Here is a 14432-nt window from a genome sequence, read left to right as displayed (position 1 = left end):
TATTATTTTAACAAAGAGATTATTTTAACTATAACTTTTATATATGTTTGCTATTTAACTTCTTCCAATCTGTGTTATTCTGTTAAGGATAGGACGACGATAGGAAAAGTAGGAAACGACTGGGAGTGTTTCAAGTTTAATGTGCCTCGAAAAAATCAAATCGAGTGGAAGAGAGATAGATGCAGCGCAAGCGTACAATGAGCATAACGGGACACAGCATAACGGGATAAGGTGCACAACGGGACACTTTTTCGTGCGTGCAGCCGGCGTTCGTCGATTTATTAGACGTTGTCACGTCAAAAACTCACAAGACAAACAACAAAAGGCATGAGAATGGTGATCGTACTTGAATGTTCTGCAGAGCCAGGCTCTCTCTGGCACTGCCGCCGCGGGACGCAAACTTCGGGACGAGTCCCGTCACGGAGGTGAATATGCCGAGCACCGCGCTCACAGCGACGTCTATGCTGATGTTCATGTGGTAGCTGAAACACACGTCGTTACGTCGTAACCAACACTGTCCGAGGGAATCTTTTTTCTACACACACTAGTAAGCAACGTACAAAATAAAAGAGTAAATGAAATGATCTAGCTTTCCTCGGAAGAAACACAAACTCATAAGCAACGTACAAAATAAAAGAGTAAGAAGTGAAATTTTTGTTACAATAATACGGTAATAATAAGTTTCAAGATATATAGGCACTGCAAAAATGTTTATATCTCTACGGTGTAACATTTTTTTACTGTTGAGTGTACATATTATAACCAAAATGTTGTTATCACCGGTTTTTGCATAGAGTTGGGACATAGATATTGACTTCTGGACCCGAAAAATTGATATTCCGTTGATTAAATCCCCTGCCTGAATGTTAAGAACAATTTTCGAGAAAGCCAGTTTTCAGGACAGAAGGGCATACGTGTATTTCATCCTGTTATCAGGTATTTTTTTTTAATTTCTAAAGAAGTGTCGAAGTCACACCTGAATAACCTTTACAACTACTGCCTGGAACACCAAATTTAGAAACCAAACACTTTTATTTAATACAATTTACTGTAAACAATCATCACACCCACTTTTGAATAACATTCTCATTTTCTGTAATTTCCTTTAGATCACACATGTATGAACAACTGCACAAACTTGAAACCACTCTCGTGTTTCTGAAAACTGAACGAACACCTGAACAACTGAAACCCAAATTAGGTCTTTCGGTTTTTTTTTTTTTTTTTTTTGAAAACGAGAGTTTTGTTCTATCATTTCGAATGTCACGCATTTGGCAAACATTGTTCATTGCTGCTCTTGTGAAGTTCATTTTCAAACATAAAAAACGTAAGCATATGAATGTTTTTTATAATGTAGAAAATAAGTTTTGCCAGAGGTCATTTTTGCTATTTTAAAAAAAAAAAATTGTTTTTTTCCCAAGGTATTATCCCCCGGAGAAAAATTATTTTCCAGAAGTTCGTGGGGGGGGGGGGGGGGGGGGAAATACACACACACATACATATGTATGTATATAAAAGAAGAGTGAATATAAAGTACTGCTCATCTGCCCTCAGCACATTTTTGAATGCCTTTCGAGAGCAGAAGCCACCGGGAGGGAACGGGCCATCGACCTCACCTCTTCACCTTCTGGGCCAGGGCGGCGGCGCGGGCGCGGGTCTCCGCCGACGAGTTCTCGCTGCCCATGTAGCAGGTGATGAACAGCCGGTTGCAGAGGTCGCGCGGGTCCGACGGAACGTACTCCCCGTCGCACACTATCTTGCGCACGTCCGCCAGCACTTGGGCGTCTGGGCGCACGGAGGATAGAGAGAGACAAAAAAAAAGGGGGAAACGCTTTTTGTAATGAATACAAGTCCCATAATTGCTTATCGCCAGAGACCGGAAAAATTCGCGAGATCAATGACCTCCGGGATAGATTACACGATCCTCTGCCTACTTGGGCAAACGGCGCCCGTTGACTGGGTACTGAATTTTTGACGCGTCTCAAGAGTGGGTAACTTGTGATTGGATACTTCTTTGATTGATGGTCTCTAATTGGCCAAGAGTCCTACATAGTAACTGCGAACCAATAGCAGAAGCAGCGCAACGGTATAATTATTTGAATTTTAGCATATCAGGAAATGAACCCGCAAATTTTTCCGGTCTCTACTTATCGGTGACAGCAAGACTTTGTACATCATTCATAATACAGATTTTTTTTTTTTTTTTTTTAGGTTTATTAAATTACCGTATTATACCCGGATACGGGTCGCACATTTTACGGCAATTTTTGAGGTGATAACGTCTTATAAATCGATGAACGCCGGCTGCACGCAAGATAAATTGTCACGTTCCGCCTGAGCCGAACGTGAGAGAACCGGCCAACCACCGTGCGAGAAAATCTTCTATAATATCAAACAGGTTAAGGCGTGATTTTCAACTAATTGTTCCTGATTTATATTCAAGCCGTGTTTCTTATGCTGCAATAAGTTGAATAAGCCGAGACACGGACCATGAAGACTTCACTTATTTTCTACAGGAGACAGATATATGGTCACCCAGTGAAAACATTAAGATTTTATTCTTCAAAATTAAAGATGAGATCCATATGCAGGAGCGAACCTTGTGAGGGTAAATACAGTATATCACAGAAACCACAAATCAGGGTATTTCCCCCCCTCTCAGCAAAAAAGAAAAAAATTCCACCCAAAAAACAGGTTTCAGTAGTTTATTTTGTTATAACTTTCTTTGTACATTGTGGCTGTGAAGAAAGATTATGAGTGACAAAATAAAATAGCCAAATTGTACACGCCATATTATATGTGTTGGCTTTAGCCTGTAAGTTGCTCATTAGGTGATTTAAATCAATGTTATGCTTTGTCAAATTTTTTTTGTCACAGTAAGTTTTCTTTTACACAGTGTAATAAAAAATTTAGAATTGATTTAATGGACATTACTTAAAAAAAAAAAAAGAATTTCAAGTATGAAATTTTGTATGTTACAGTGAGCATCTCTTGAATAATATAGCAAAACTGTGCAAATATTCAATAATCTGGATTTTACAGGGGAATTGTTTCTAAGGTTTGCAACTGTTTCAGGACAACAACATTATTAATGTACCATAGTTTAAGGTGCAATAAACCAAATTCAGCTGTAAATGTTGAAGTACTCTACAAAATGCAATTTGAGTTTTAAATATTTTTTTTTTGAGTTTCTATAAAACATAAGTTCAGAAAATTCTAACTAAAAATTAAAATTAATTTTTTTTGAAAGGAGGGGCAAGAAGAAATAACCGCTAATATAAGGTCCTATTTCAAACTTAATTGCCAAGTGAATTACGACTAACCAAGAATAAAGGGATAAATTACCTCCTTTCTCCACAGATTCGACCACAAGATGACACATGGAGTAAACTATGCAGGCGACGCTCGATGAATCGACGCCGCCACTCAGTGGCAAGAAGAAACCTCCTTGACCGGACCGCCTAGAACAAAATTAAGGCACACTTCACACGATATCCAACAAATAGATTCACTCATGCAACTGAACTGAAAGTGCAGCAATGGTATAAGATTTTACCGCATAAATATTCACGGAGGAATATATATTCGCAGAGCCTATTTGAGGATGTTGGAGGGAGGGAATGATTGATTTAAACACGAGCACATAAAAAAAAACCTTAGGCAAGTTCGAAGCTTGCTACACCCGTCCATGGAAATGGCTATCGCCTTTTTTTGTACTTTCTTCTTTCCTGGCAGTGGCTATTGCATTCTTGATGCCACAATCGACAAATTAAAGACTTTTGACGTGATAACGTCTTACAAATCGACGAACGCCGGCTGCTGCACGCACGAAAAAGCACGACTCGTCACGTTCTGCGCCTGAGCCGAGCGTGCGAAAACTTGGCCAACCAACGTGCGAGAGAAAATCTCTTCCGTAATACCAAACAGGTTGAGGCGGGCTTTTCTAAAAGCAGCAATTAACAAAAAAATTCTATTTATTCGTCCAAATATCGTTATTTCAAATTAACAATTTATTGACATTGATTTTGATTTCAGTTCATTTAAACTAAATGTTCGTGATTTATATTCAAACGAATTATATTTAAACTAAAATTTGCAAAAAATACTGAAAATAATATTTGAAAATTAAAAAAAAAAAGTATGCAATTTTTCATCAATGTTTTCTTATGACGTTATCACGTAAAATTATCGTCCGTGAACCGACTTTACGGACAACACCCGTCCTTTATTTTTAAGGATACTAAGGAGGTGTACGAACCCTGCTGGACGCAGAGCCCACGTTCTTAGCGACAACGACAAACTGCACCTGAGGTAGTCCCAGAGCCAGCAAGCCGGGCCGAGGGCGATCTCCTCCTCCGGCGTGTGGTACACCCACTCCATCGGCCGGTGCGAGGGAAGCCGCACGTCGCCGTCCGACGACAGGGAGAAGTCCACCGCGATGCGCGGGTACGGGGGGCTGGACGCCGCGGTCGCGTTCCTCGAGCGGATGGCGTTCCGGTACGTCCGGATGTCCTCCAGGTCTACGGTCGCGACCACCACCTCCTGGGGGAAACCAGATCGCGGACGGTTTATCGTTCGCCCGATCTCGGGAATCGGGGCCGCCAGCCCCAAAGTGATATACAGTAGAACCCTGTTATAATGTTCCTGCATATAATGTTTTCTTGCTTATAATGTCATATTTTTAAAGTCCCAATATTTCCACCATAAGGACAGTGTATTCATTTCCTGCATATAACGTTCATAAATAGTGTAATTCCTGCTTATAATGTTTGCTTGCTAACATTCAATAAATGGGGAAAAAATGTTTTAAAACCAAATTATTCCAACACTCACGATTAAAAAGTTTCCTTTATGTATGTTTATGTTTACAATCACTGCCATACAATACATGAAGTTTGTTAAAATAAAATTTTATGCAATATACTGAAGGTACACAATGTTCATAGTCACGTGTCAGTTGGCACCCTTAGTCAACTCTTCTCATCCTTGCCATTCCAGTGGGTATTCAGATGCACGTACATAGTCCTACGATATTTAAGTTGCCAATTGAGCAAGGGCATAACTAAAAGTGTTTTCTAACGCTTACAAATAATTTTTTTTTTTCATTCATACGTAGGAATACCAAAATTAAACATTTTCAGGTGGCGAAGGAGTATACGTTCTCACTCTTAATATTGTCATCATGAATCGTGAGACAATTTTACAAAAAATGTGGCAGTGTATCTTTAAAGACAAACAAAATTTAACCAGGGAACAAGACGAAGTTGAAAAATTGTTGGCTTGTTTCAGAAAATTCATGTATCAAGTATACTATCTTTGGTTTTAACATTAAAGTTGTTTACATAGCTTGGTGAGTCCATTGGTACAAAGCTCTAACATTGTTAAGTGCTAAATTGAGATTTCCTGCTTATAACGTTTTCCTGCTTATGATGGTTTTTTTCTTGTGCTCCCTTGAAAAACATTATAACAGGGTTCTACTGTACCACATTTTAATTTCAATATACGATACCTCAGTTAAAGTTATGAGAAAAATCTAGTGGTGTAGTGTACCAATGTAAATATCACTGTGCTTTTGTGGTATTTTTTAGCCAATAAAAAACTTTAATGTGTTGGCTTTTTTTTACTAGCTTTTTTTGACTCGCTCTGTAGTACTTGGATGATTAAAAAAAAAAAGGGCACATATTGCCAAGATACTGCGAAAAAAAGGGAAATATTTAAATAGAAGAAGAACTCTAGAAAACTCTTAAAGAGAGAGAGAGAGGAGAATATTAAAAGGCAAACAACTCGCAGGTCTTAAGCATGATCGGGGAATGGAGTAAGTACCTAACTCAAATGAGGTCAGCGTATTGGCAATAACTTTGGGAGTACTCTTAGATTCCGATACTGTAACAGGAGACCAAGAAAAATTGATCCAAATTACAGTAAAATTAAAAAAAGAGTAATATATGTGGAACCATGAAAAAGAGGTATGAAATAAAGGAAATGAAAGAAGAAAAAAATTTAAAATAAATTTTCTAAACCAGTAAATTTAAGTTTGAAAATAATTTTTTTAAAGTGGTAATACACATAAAATATAACATTATTAATCATTTCAAATCACAACAGTTATGATAAGCTGAAATCAGTCCACGTTTTTGTACTTTTGAGTGCATCTGTGTAATAAAAAATATTAAATTGTAATAAAACATGTTCATTTTTGTAACCAAATTTTTATTTATATTAATTTGTCATGTATCAAATCCAAATTTTCTTGTATGTAGTATCATTTCAATTACGAATTCCAAAGAGAACCATGGATATACTCTCGAATCCAAATCTAGGCCTCAAGTATCAATAATAAAATAATATACAAGATACCTATTAAAAAATATAGATATGGTGTTTAAACATTCAATTCATTAAAAGTTTGTTTAAAAAACCCATGTATATCGAATCAATATATATTGGAATATTATTTTTATATGACATTTTAAAAGTACAATATCTTGGAAAAAATAACAGGATAGGCATGAAGAAAAATAAATTAATAAACTTCAGAGGTTACCAGTGTGGAATTTTTTAGTTTATTATATTTTCTCTAATATTTCTCTTTGAATCTTTTTCCTAGAAAACTAAATCCTTCAAATACTAATAATTTGACGGTATTTGAGGATTTCATTGGCACATCCCTAATATTATTAATGGAAGAAAAAAAATTGGGGGGGGGGGGGGGGGGGGGGGGGGGGGGGGGGGAAGTTTTGCATATACTTATGTACGCGGGTTTGAAGGTATACATACTTGGTGTTAACAAAAAATAGCTTTAATTTTGCATGCAAATAATTAATACAAATAAAAAAATAAAAGGACTGGAGTGATATTTTAAAAATTATTGGCAGAATGTTTAATCTAATTTATTTAATTTTAATTATTAAATAATAATTAAATGATTTATAATGCAAATATATTATACATACGGGAACATAACCTCACTTATATCAAATACACTCAAACAAAATTTACAAACAAATTTTTTTTAAACACTAATATTCCTAATAAATAAAAGGTATTTTTAATTATACAGACCAGTAATCAATATCAATCACTAAAGTGTGTAATTTAAAAGCACACACATAATTTTTATTTCCTTGTAGCCTTTTTCCATCCTGTCAATTTTTTTGGAAGCTGGACGTGCATCGTAAAAATTCACTCTCGTAATTTTTTTTCATGACATGACTAAAGAAGTGTAAATTTAAAAAAAAAAAAAACAGGGTACGAACTGGGTTTTATCGAGGAAAAAATTAAAGAATTCCCCGACGCGAGACTCGAGGGAAAACATGGAAAAACTATGTCTGAGTAGCAGTCGAAGTGAGCTATGTGGCACACGCCACTTGCACTTACACGAACTTCAGTTTTCAATCATTGAATGGATTGTAAAATAACTCAACTCCATAAAGCATGTTTCAGTGTAAGCATACACTTGTAAAAATGTTTCAGTGGGAAATTTTTCTATAGTCGTACAATGAGTACTACACTGGATAAAATGCTTTAACCAGTGTTTGATTCTCAAAAAAAAAAAAAAGCACACGATTCATGAAATATCAAATGCTGAGAAACTAAGATTATATCACGAAAACACAATGAACATCAAACTACCATATTTTGTGTAGGATTTCAGGAGATGGCTCTACAACATATTATCTCACGGCTAAAATTTATTTGTGGTTGTCCATAATTATCAACTCGTAAACCAACATAACTGCCGAAAACGAGGTATTCAGGGCAGGCACACAATTGGAACATTGTTAACTGCAGTCAAAATTTTATATTTTTTTTATGGAAACGATAGGATTTCACATCTTTACGATCAAATATTAAATAAAACGAGGCTGCCGACCCCCCTCCTGGCCTCACCACTTCCTGCAGGCCGTACTGGGCGCCCCTGTTCAGGATCTGGCCGTTCAGGGCGACCGTGGAGCAGCCGTTGAAGTAGACCCGCTGGCCGTCGCAGCCGCGCAGGTTGCTGAACATGTAGCAGCCCCCGCACTGCGGGACAGAGCACACAGCGACGCGTCTCGGCTCCGACACGCACACACGCACACGCCACCGACCGACAAACAAACAAGAAGTGAGCACGCGTGCAGGACGGATCTGAGTTCCACCGACACACTTCCACTGCAGGTCTCCATTAAAAAAAAAAGTGAAATAATTTTTTGACGTGATGTCTAATAAATCGATGAATGCCGGCTGCACGCACGAAAGTGTCCCGTTACGCACATTGTCCCGTTACGATGTGTCCCGTTACACTCATTGTACGCCTGCGCCGCATCTATCTCTCTTCCACTCGATTGGAACAACCATCAATTTGACTTTTTTCGAGGCACATTAAACTTGAAACACTCCCATTCGTTTCCTACTTTTCCTATCATTGTCCTATCCTTAACAGAATAACACAGATTGGAAGAAGTTGAATAGCAAACATGTATAAAAGTTATAGTTAAAATAATCTGTTAGTTAAAGTAATAAACATATTTGAATTAATGGGTGCAAATAAGAGTAAATTTATCAATTAAATTGTAGATTTCATTTCACTCCTTCTTTGTATCCATACAAAATAGTGATAATTCAATAAAAATGATTCAATTTTATTCATAAAAGTATGCAATCATTTCATCAATGTTTTGTTATGACGTTGTCACGTTGAACTATTGTCCGTAAACCGACTTTACAGACAACCAATTTTTTTTTAACAAAATAATTTTTTTCCCTCGTATCGGTTCGGAACTGATGAAAATCGGCAAACAGTTACACTGGCATATCGGCAAAATAGTAGGCATGTTACAAATAAATAAATATATTAATCACTACATACTTAGAATGAAACAAAGTCGCTTCCCGCTGTCTGTCTGTCCCTATATATTCTTAGATCTTTAAAACTATGCAACGGATTTTCATGCGGTTTTTTAAAATAGATAGAGTGATTCAAGAGGAAGGTTTACATGCATAATATAGTACAGAAACACTGATAATTTTAGAGGTTTCTAATGTGACATCGTAAATAAACACATTGTTTTGCGCTTACACTGCAAACGCTGGCTGAACCCTACGAGATAGATCATGTCGTTGATAATTGTTGATTATCTTTTGTTTTTAGTCGAACGAATAGTAATAAAATATTTTTTATTTAATTATCGAAAATCGTAGTTTAAAGTAAGGTATTTAAGTTCAAAAAAAGAACTGAATAGAATAGGTATCTTTTTTGTTGATATTTGTTGATTATCTTTTGTTTTTAGTCTATACATATTTATATTTATAATTAGTATTTTTAGTATCAGCATTGCACCTGTGCGAAGCCGGGGCGGGACGCTAGTTAATAATAAAAAAACTTTGTTGAACTACGAGTGGCTTCCATGATTTTTTTTAAGTTCATCAAAAAAAACACACAGTACTTCATGTTACAGTAAAATTTTTGAAGAGAGTTTAACATAAATTTTCAACAATGCATGGCAATATAAAAATAACGAAAAAAAATAAATACGTACAAGAGTATGTAAACCGAAGAGACTCTCTGAACGTTACCTTCATTGTCGCCAACTTGATGAGATCAACGGTGACGTAAGCTTTCCGGAGCTCCATGTACGATCCGGATCCGTTCACTATCAACTCGACCCCGTCCAGGGACATCGGAATGTGCGAACTGCGAGGAAAGAAAAAAAAAAAAAATTACAAATTGGTTTTAGAGATAGAATTACGTGCTACATTTAATAACTGTTAGGATTACAAAGACGAGTCAAGCAAATATAAGCATGTAGGGATCAAGTAAATAATCTAATTTATTAAAGTTAGATATTAGCCTATAAATAATATCATTCTTCTTATAGCATTTACACAAAGAAGATGTTAAAATACATTTACAGTTTATTTTTGTACTATAACAATTTTTAATGAAGTTCGAAACTAGGTATGCTCATCGATATTAATTAAAAATTTTAACATAACACCAAAGTATCTGTTCGTAATCACATGTTTACTGCAAAATAGTTATCCTTCGTGGTTGTTAACTGTTGTAATATAGTGTTGTATGATAGTGTATTGCTGTATGATTTACTTTATGTGGTATGTCTTTTTGGGCCATGTATTTCTTTTTTTTTTTTGTCAAAGTTGTTTTCCAATTTTGTCCTTGGATGTGGTGTTTATGTATGACGTCTAACACCTTGGTTCACTGCTGTAGGTAGACATAGACATGTTACAACTTATAAATAAAATATGCCTGGAGTTGTTTAGGAAAATCTCGGGAGACAGAAACCAGAATGGATGGCCCGAGATTCGAACTGCGGTCCTGAGCGGGAACAAGACAAGAGCAAGGCTGGGTGCACGACAGTGACGGAGACAGTACATCGTGCCCACAAAATCTGACCACCATGTTTCCCAACCTACCAATTCACAATAGCGCATAGGATGGTCATGTGCATGGGAGACAGATCATGCACATGAAAGAGAAATTAATATATTTCATTTCTGTAACGGACGCATGGCGTCATTTTGGCGGGAATAGAGAACAGTTTATATTTATCACTCATGTTGCGACGAGAAATTGTCGAAATATTACAATGCTCAGGCGTTTGATTCCTGCTTTAAATATAAATTAATGCTATTTCTAATAAGTAGAGACCGGAAAAATTTGCTGGTTCAATGATCTCCAGGATAGACTCCAATATCCTCTCCACACTTGGCAAATGCCAACTGTTCATTGGCTGCTGACTTGTGAGACGTCTCGACTGGGTGGCCTGTGATTCGACACTTCTATGAGTGAGGGTCTCTAATTGGCCCTCATTACTCCAGATTAACAGTGAACCAATGTCGGAAGCAGCACTAAAGGTATAATTATTTGAATTGTAGCGTTTCACGAAATGAATCCGCCAATTTTTCAGGTCTCTACTAATAAGTCACTAGCAAAAATTGTAAATAAAAATTTTTTTTTCATGGTTAGAATGGTTAACTAAATTTTTTTTATATAATCCTTATTTAGTTATGTGTTGAAAAAACTGCTGGTCAGATGTTACAGGATAATCATTTGGTAGTTAAAATAGATTTAATTACTGACACTTCCAACAGATGTCAGATGAATCGGGAAATTTCATGGTCTGAAATTAAGAGCCCGTCTACAATAGTCCGAACCTGTGCGTGGTCCGTGTCCTTATCCGAATGTGAGTGACGTCACATTGTCTCACCGAAAACTGCCCTGTCCACAATTGCGATGTCCGATGTCCGAATGTATTGATTCCTAAAGTTGTCACCAGAGCGCAGTAAATGTGTCAAACCAAATGTTTTTGTTTATTGTGTTGATGCTTTTGTAGTTTGAGATTGAACTTATGAAAGTTGTGGGAGTTCAATATTATATATTTATTCAGATATTTAACAAAAACGAACACCACGTTTTCAAACGGGAACCGGAAACTGAAATATCGCGAGCGTTCTGTTCTTTTTCTGTGCCCGAAGCACGCAGGTTGGGACAAAAAGATCAAAATTGACGAATGTCTTCTCGGACCAGGTAAGGTTCGGACCTTCGCCCGCTTGACGCATGACGTCAGGGGGTCACGTGGACCAATCAGCGACGAGTGTCCTCCGGACACAGTTCAGGACATTGCTATTGTAGACGGGCCTTAACAGTAAGATAATAACTGTGAAAAGACTCGGCGCACTGTGCGCTCGCTCGGGAAGGGGGGGGGGGGGGGGGACACACACGCACCTCCTGGGGTTCCACAGCTCCTCGCAGATCTCGAAGCCGATGCAGGTGTCCCTGGTGGAGAGGACGCCGTCCCCGAAGGGCACCGTGGTCTGGCCCGTGTACGCGGATATCATCCTGGGCAGGAAATACTCCTCTAGCTGTCGCTCCTCGGTACACGAAACCAGGGTCCATTAGTCAAACACTCCCCTCCGCACGGCAACACTCCATCCATGCCGATGCAAAACCTCACGTCGCCAGCGAGTTGAAGGGGGGAAAAAAAAAAGCCAATACTCGCAATACACACCACACAGTAACGTTAATATTTCCTTGGAAAATAAAAAAAAATTAAAAACTACAACTTAAAAATAGAATAAATTAAGTTTTATCTTTGAAAAAAAAATCTATAAACTTAAACCCACAAATAATCAATATTCACTACGTAAATAAATAAACAAAAGAAAATCGCTCAATGCGGTCAGTTTAACTTCACGTACTGCTACTACAGCAATTTCGACAAGTAATTTTGCTAAAACACTGCCCATCTTGTCAAATATTTCCCTTCGGTTCGCAACATCCCGTACAGATGGCAGTCTGTGTAAAGGATCTGATGTTTAATCCTCCATTTTTGTCTGTTCTAATTATTTTCGCCAGTTATTACAATCAAAAAATGCCTGAACAGACCTGGACAAAAAATTCAAAAGCTATTTGCTAGATCGATACCAGACAACAGAATGTGCCAAACAGAGAATTTTGGATTAATGTGCGCTGACTGTACATAAATTTAACGTCCCACATAGAAAACTTTTAATATACTTTATTTGATAGTTGCACAATGTTTTTTTTTTTTTGCAACTGGTGCAAGGCGTTACTACCGATGAATGTAAACTAAGTTTTAAATTAATTTGCATAGGAGGCTTTGCATCTGCATTAACATGATACCACAGCTAATTAAAAACCTGTTGATTATGAAATATACAGTGAGCAAATGGAAAAAAAAAGTATTATTCTGCAAAGAAAAATTATTTTCTGTAACTAGATAAATAAAGCAGTGCCTTGTAACTTGTCTCAAATTTGACAGGTCATCAAAGAATTACCTTCCGTTGCTGTAGTTTTGTTGACAGGAACTGTATACAACTTCGTGAGGTTGCCGACGTTTGTGAACAAACATTTATTGCTTTGTGTTTAAACACTTTAGGAAATGGGTACAACTGTTTCCACTTTGAAAATTTCCAAATTTCAGACAAATTACATGACACTGACAACAGTTATAATTGACAGGTCCTTTCCGTCGTGGCACATGAACGGACACATGTTCAAATCAACTTTTCTGACAAAATAAAACATGAACGGTGACTGCAAAGCATTAGGCCAGGATGTCTTACTTGACTGCAAAAAAAAAATGAAGTCAGTGATTCGTACTTAAACTATAGCATGCCTAAAAAAACTATGCAATATCTTGTTGTCACAAAGAAAGTTTCAACCATAAGGAAAGTATTCCAGTGATTAAATCCTGTGCCAGGTGTGACTTTTCTCAGGGTGCATACAATACGTGGTGAACTTCTTTCAGGATTTTTTCAGAACCAATAATTAAAATTTTCATTTTTATATCGCAGTGTTATTTTTATATGCAAGCAAACTTAAACATTAAAAAATTTATATATAGAATCTATCTTTCCCATGAATGTGCCAAATTTTAAGTTAGAAAGCAAAACCCTTTTAGATGTAAATCCCACATGATTTAAGTCGACAGTCTCCAACTATTTCTATTTAACATGTGACTAGAAAATAAATGCAAGCAAAGTTCACAAAACTGTTACATTTTATTTCAAAACTTTTAAACGACTTTCGAGACCAGTTTCATTTATTTTGACGTGAAAATGTCTATTCGCTCGTTACAGTGATGATCGGTCGAACTTCATTGTGTGGCAAGATGCAGTCAGATTTGAATCACTAATAACTACGAGACTAATAATACGTCAACAATGGTCGAGGCCACAACAGAGAGATCACGTCAAGACGTGTTTTTCGCACAGTATCTGTTTTGCCCGTGACTACTCTGTGTAACCACTGTATTAAATAAATTAATAATTAAATGACACATTAATACAAAACACGTATGATTTCATCCCGACGTTTTCACGAAAAATCTACGGGTTCACCCAAACTGTGCCCTTCTCTGGTTTTTTTTTTTATGAATTTTGTGACTGAGACACTGTGACCACCATCTTTCACGTGACCTGATCTGGCAAACTCACTCACTTAGCTTTGTTCCTGGCATGCAAACTAGGTTTTACCAAGTTTCAGCCTCTCTAATAAATCTGTTTACGAAGAATTCCTTTCAGGATGTATGAAGCTTCATACACTCACTTGACAGCTTACGATCACATACACTGCTATGTTACAAACAACACAACGAACTTTAATTTACACTTACTTTTGTCCAAGCAGTCATCCAGCGAGTTTCCCTATAGTTACCATCATCGCAAAGCTTCATTTTGGGACGAATCAAAAGGATTTTCCTGAAAAAACAATAATCATTAATTTTAAAAACTATACTATGGCCGAAATTCATATTAAAAAAATATTTACGAACATAGTGAAATTGCCAAAGTAAATAATTCACTTTATGCTGATGAATGTTTCGATTTAAAATATTTTTCAAAGAAACACTTTTATCATGAAAACTCCCTAGCTTTAAAATAAAAAAGGATAAGCTTAATTTTTTTTT

At 36.8% G+C, this 14432-nt stretch overlaps 1 protein-coding gene across 3 annotated transcripts in view; it reads right to left on the bottom strand.

Annotated features, from left to right (window-relative positions):
• Nucleotides 1-14432, bottom strand: part of LOC134541283 (glutamine-dependent NAD(+) synthetase) — a 46520-nt gene that overhangs the window by 13630 nt on the left and 18458 nt on the right. For 2 of the 3 annotated variants that reach the window (XM_063384590.1, XM_063384589.1), the window contains exons 4-11: nucleotides 14139-14223; nucleotides 11726-11871; nucleotides 9556-9673; nucleotides 7891-8022; nucleotides 4307-4542; nucleotides 3346-3461; nucleotides 1617-1785; nucleotides 347-482 (exon numbers count right to left, since the gene is read on the bottom strand). In XM_063384590.1, coding sequence (XP_063240660.1) covers nucleotides 347-482; nucleotides 1617-1785; nucleotides 3346-3461; nucleotides 4307-4542; nucleotides 7891-8022; nucleotides 9556-9673; nucleotides 11726-11871; nucleotides 14139-14223 — 1138 coding nt within the window. Of the gene's footprint in view, nucleotides 1-346; nucleotides 483-1616; nucleotides 1786-3345; nucleotides 3462-4306; nucleotides 4543-7890; nucleotides 8023-9555; nucleotides 9674-11725; nucleotides 11872-14138; nucleotides 14224-14432 lie in introns of those variants that run through there. The other variant, XM_063384591.1, reaches the window with a different exon arrangement.

The sequence above is a fragment of the Bacillus rossius genome, chromosome 18 (genome assembly GCF_032445375.1).
Source record: "Bacillus rossius redtenbacheri isolate Brsri chromosome 18, Brsri_v3, whole genome shotgun sequence".
Taxonomy (NCBI): Eukaryota; Metazoa; Arthropoda; class Insecta; order Phasmatodea; family Bacillidae; genus Bacillus; species Bacillus rossius.
This window is presented reverse-complemented; position numbering and strand designations above follow the sequence as displayed.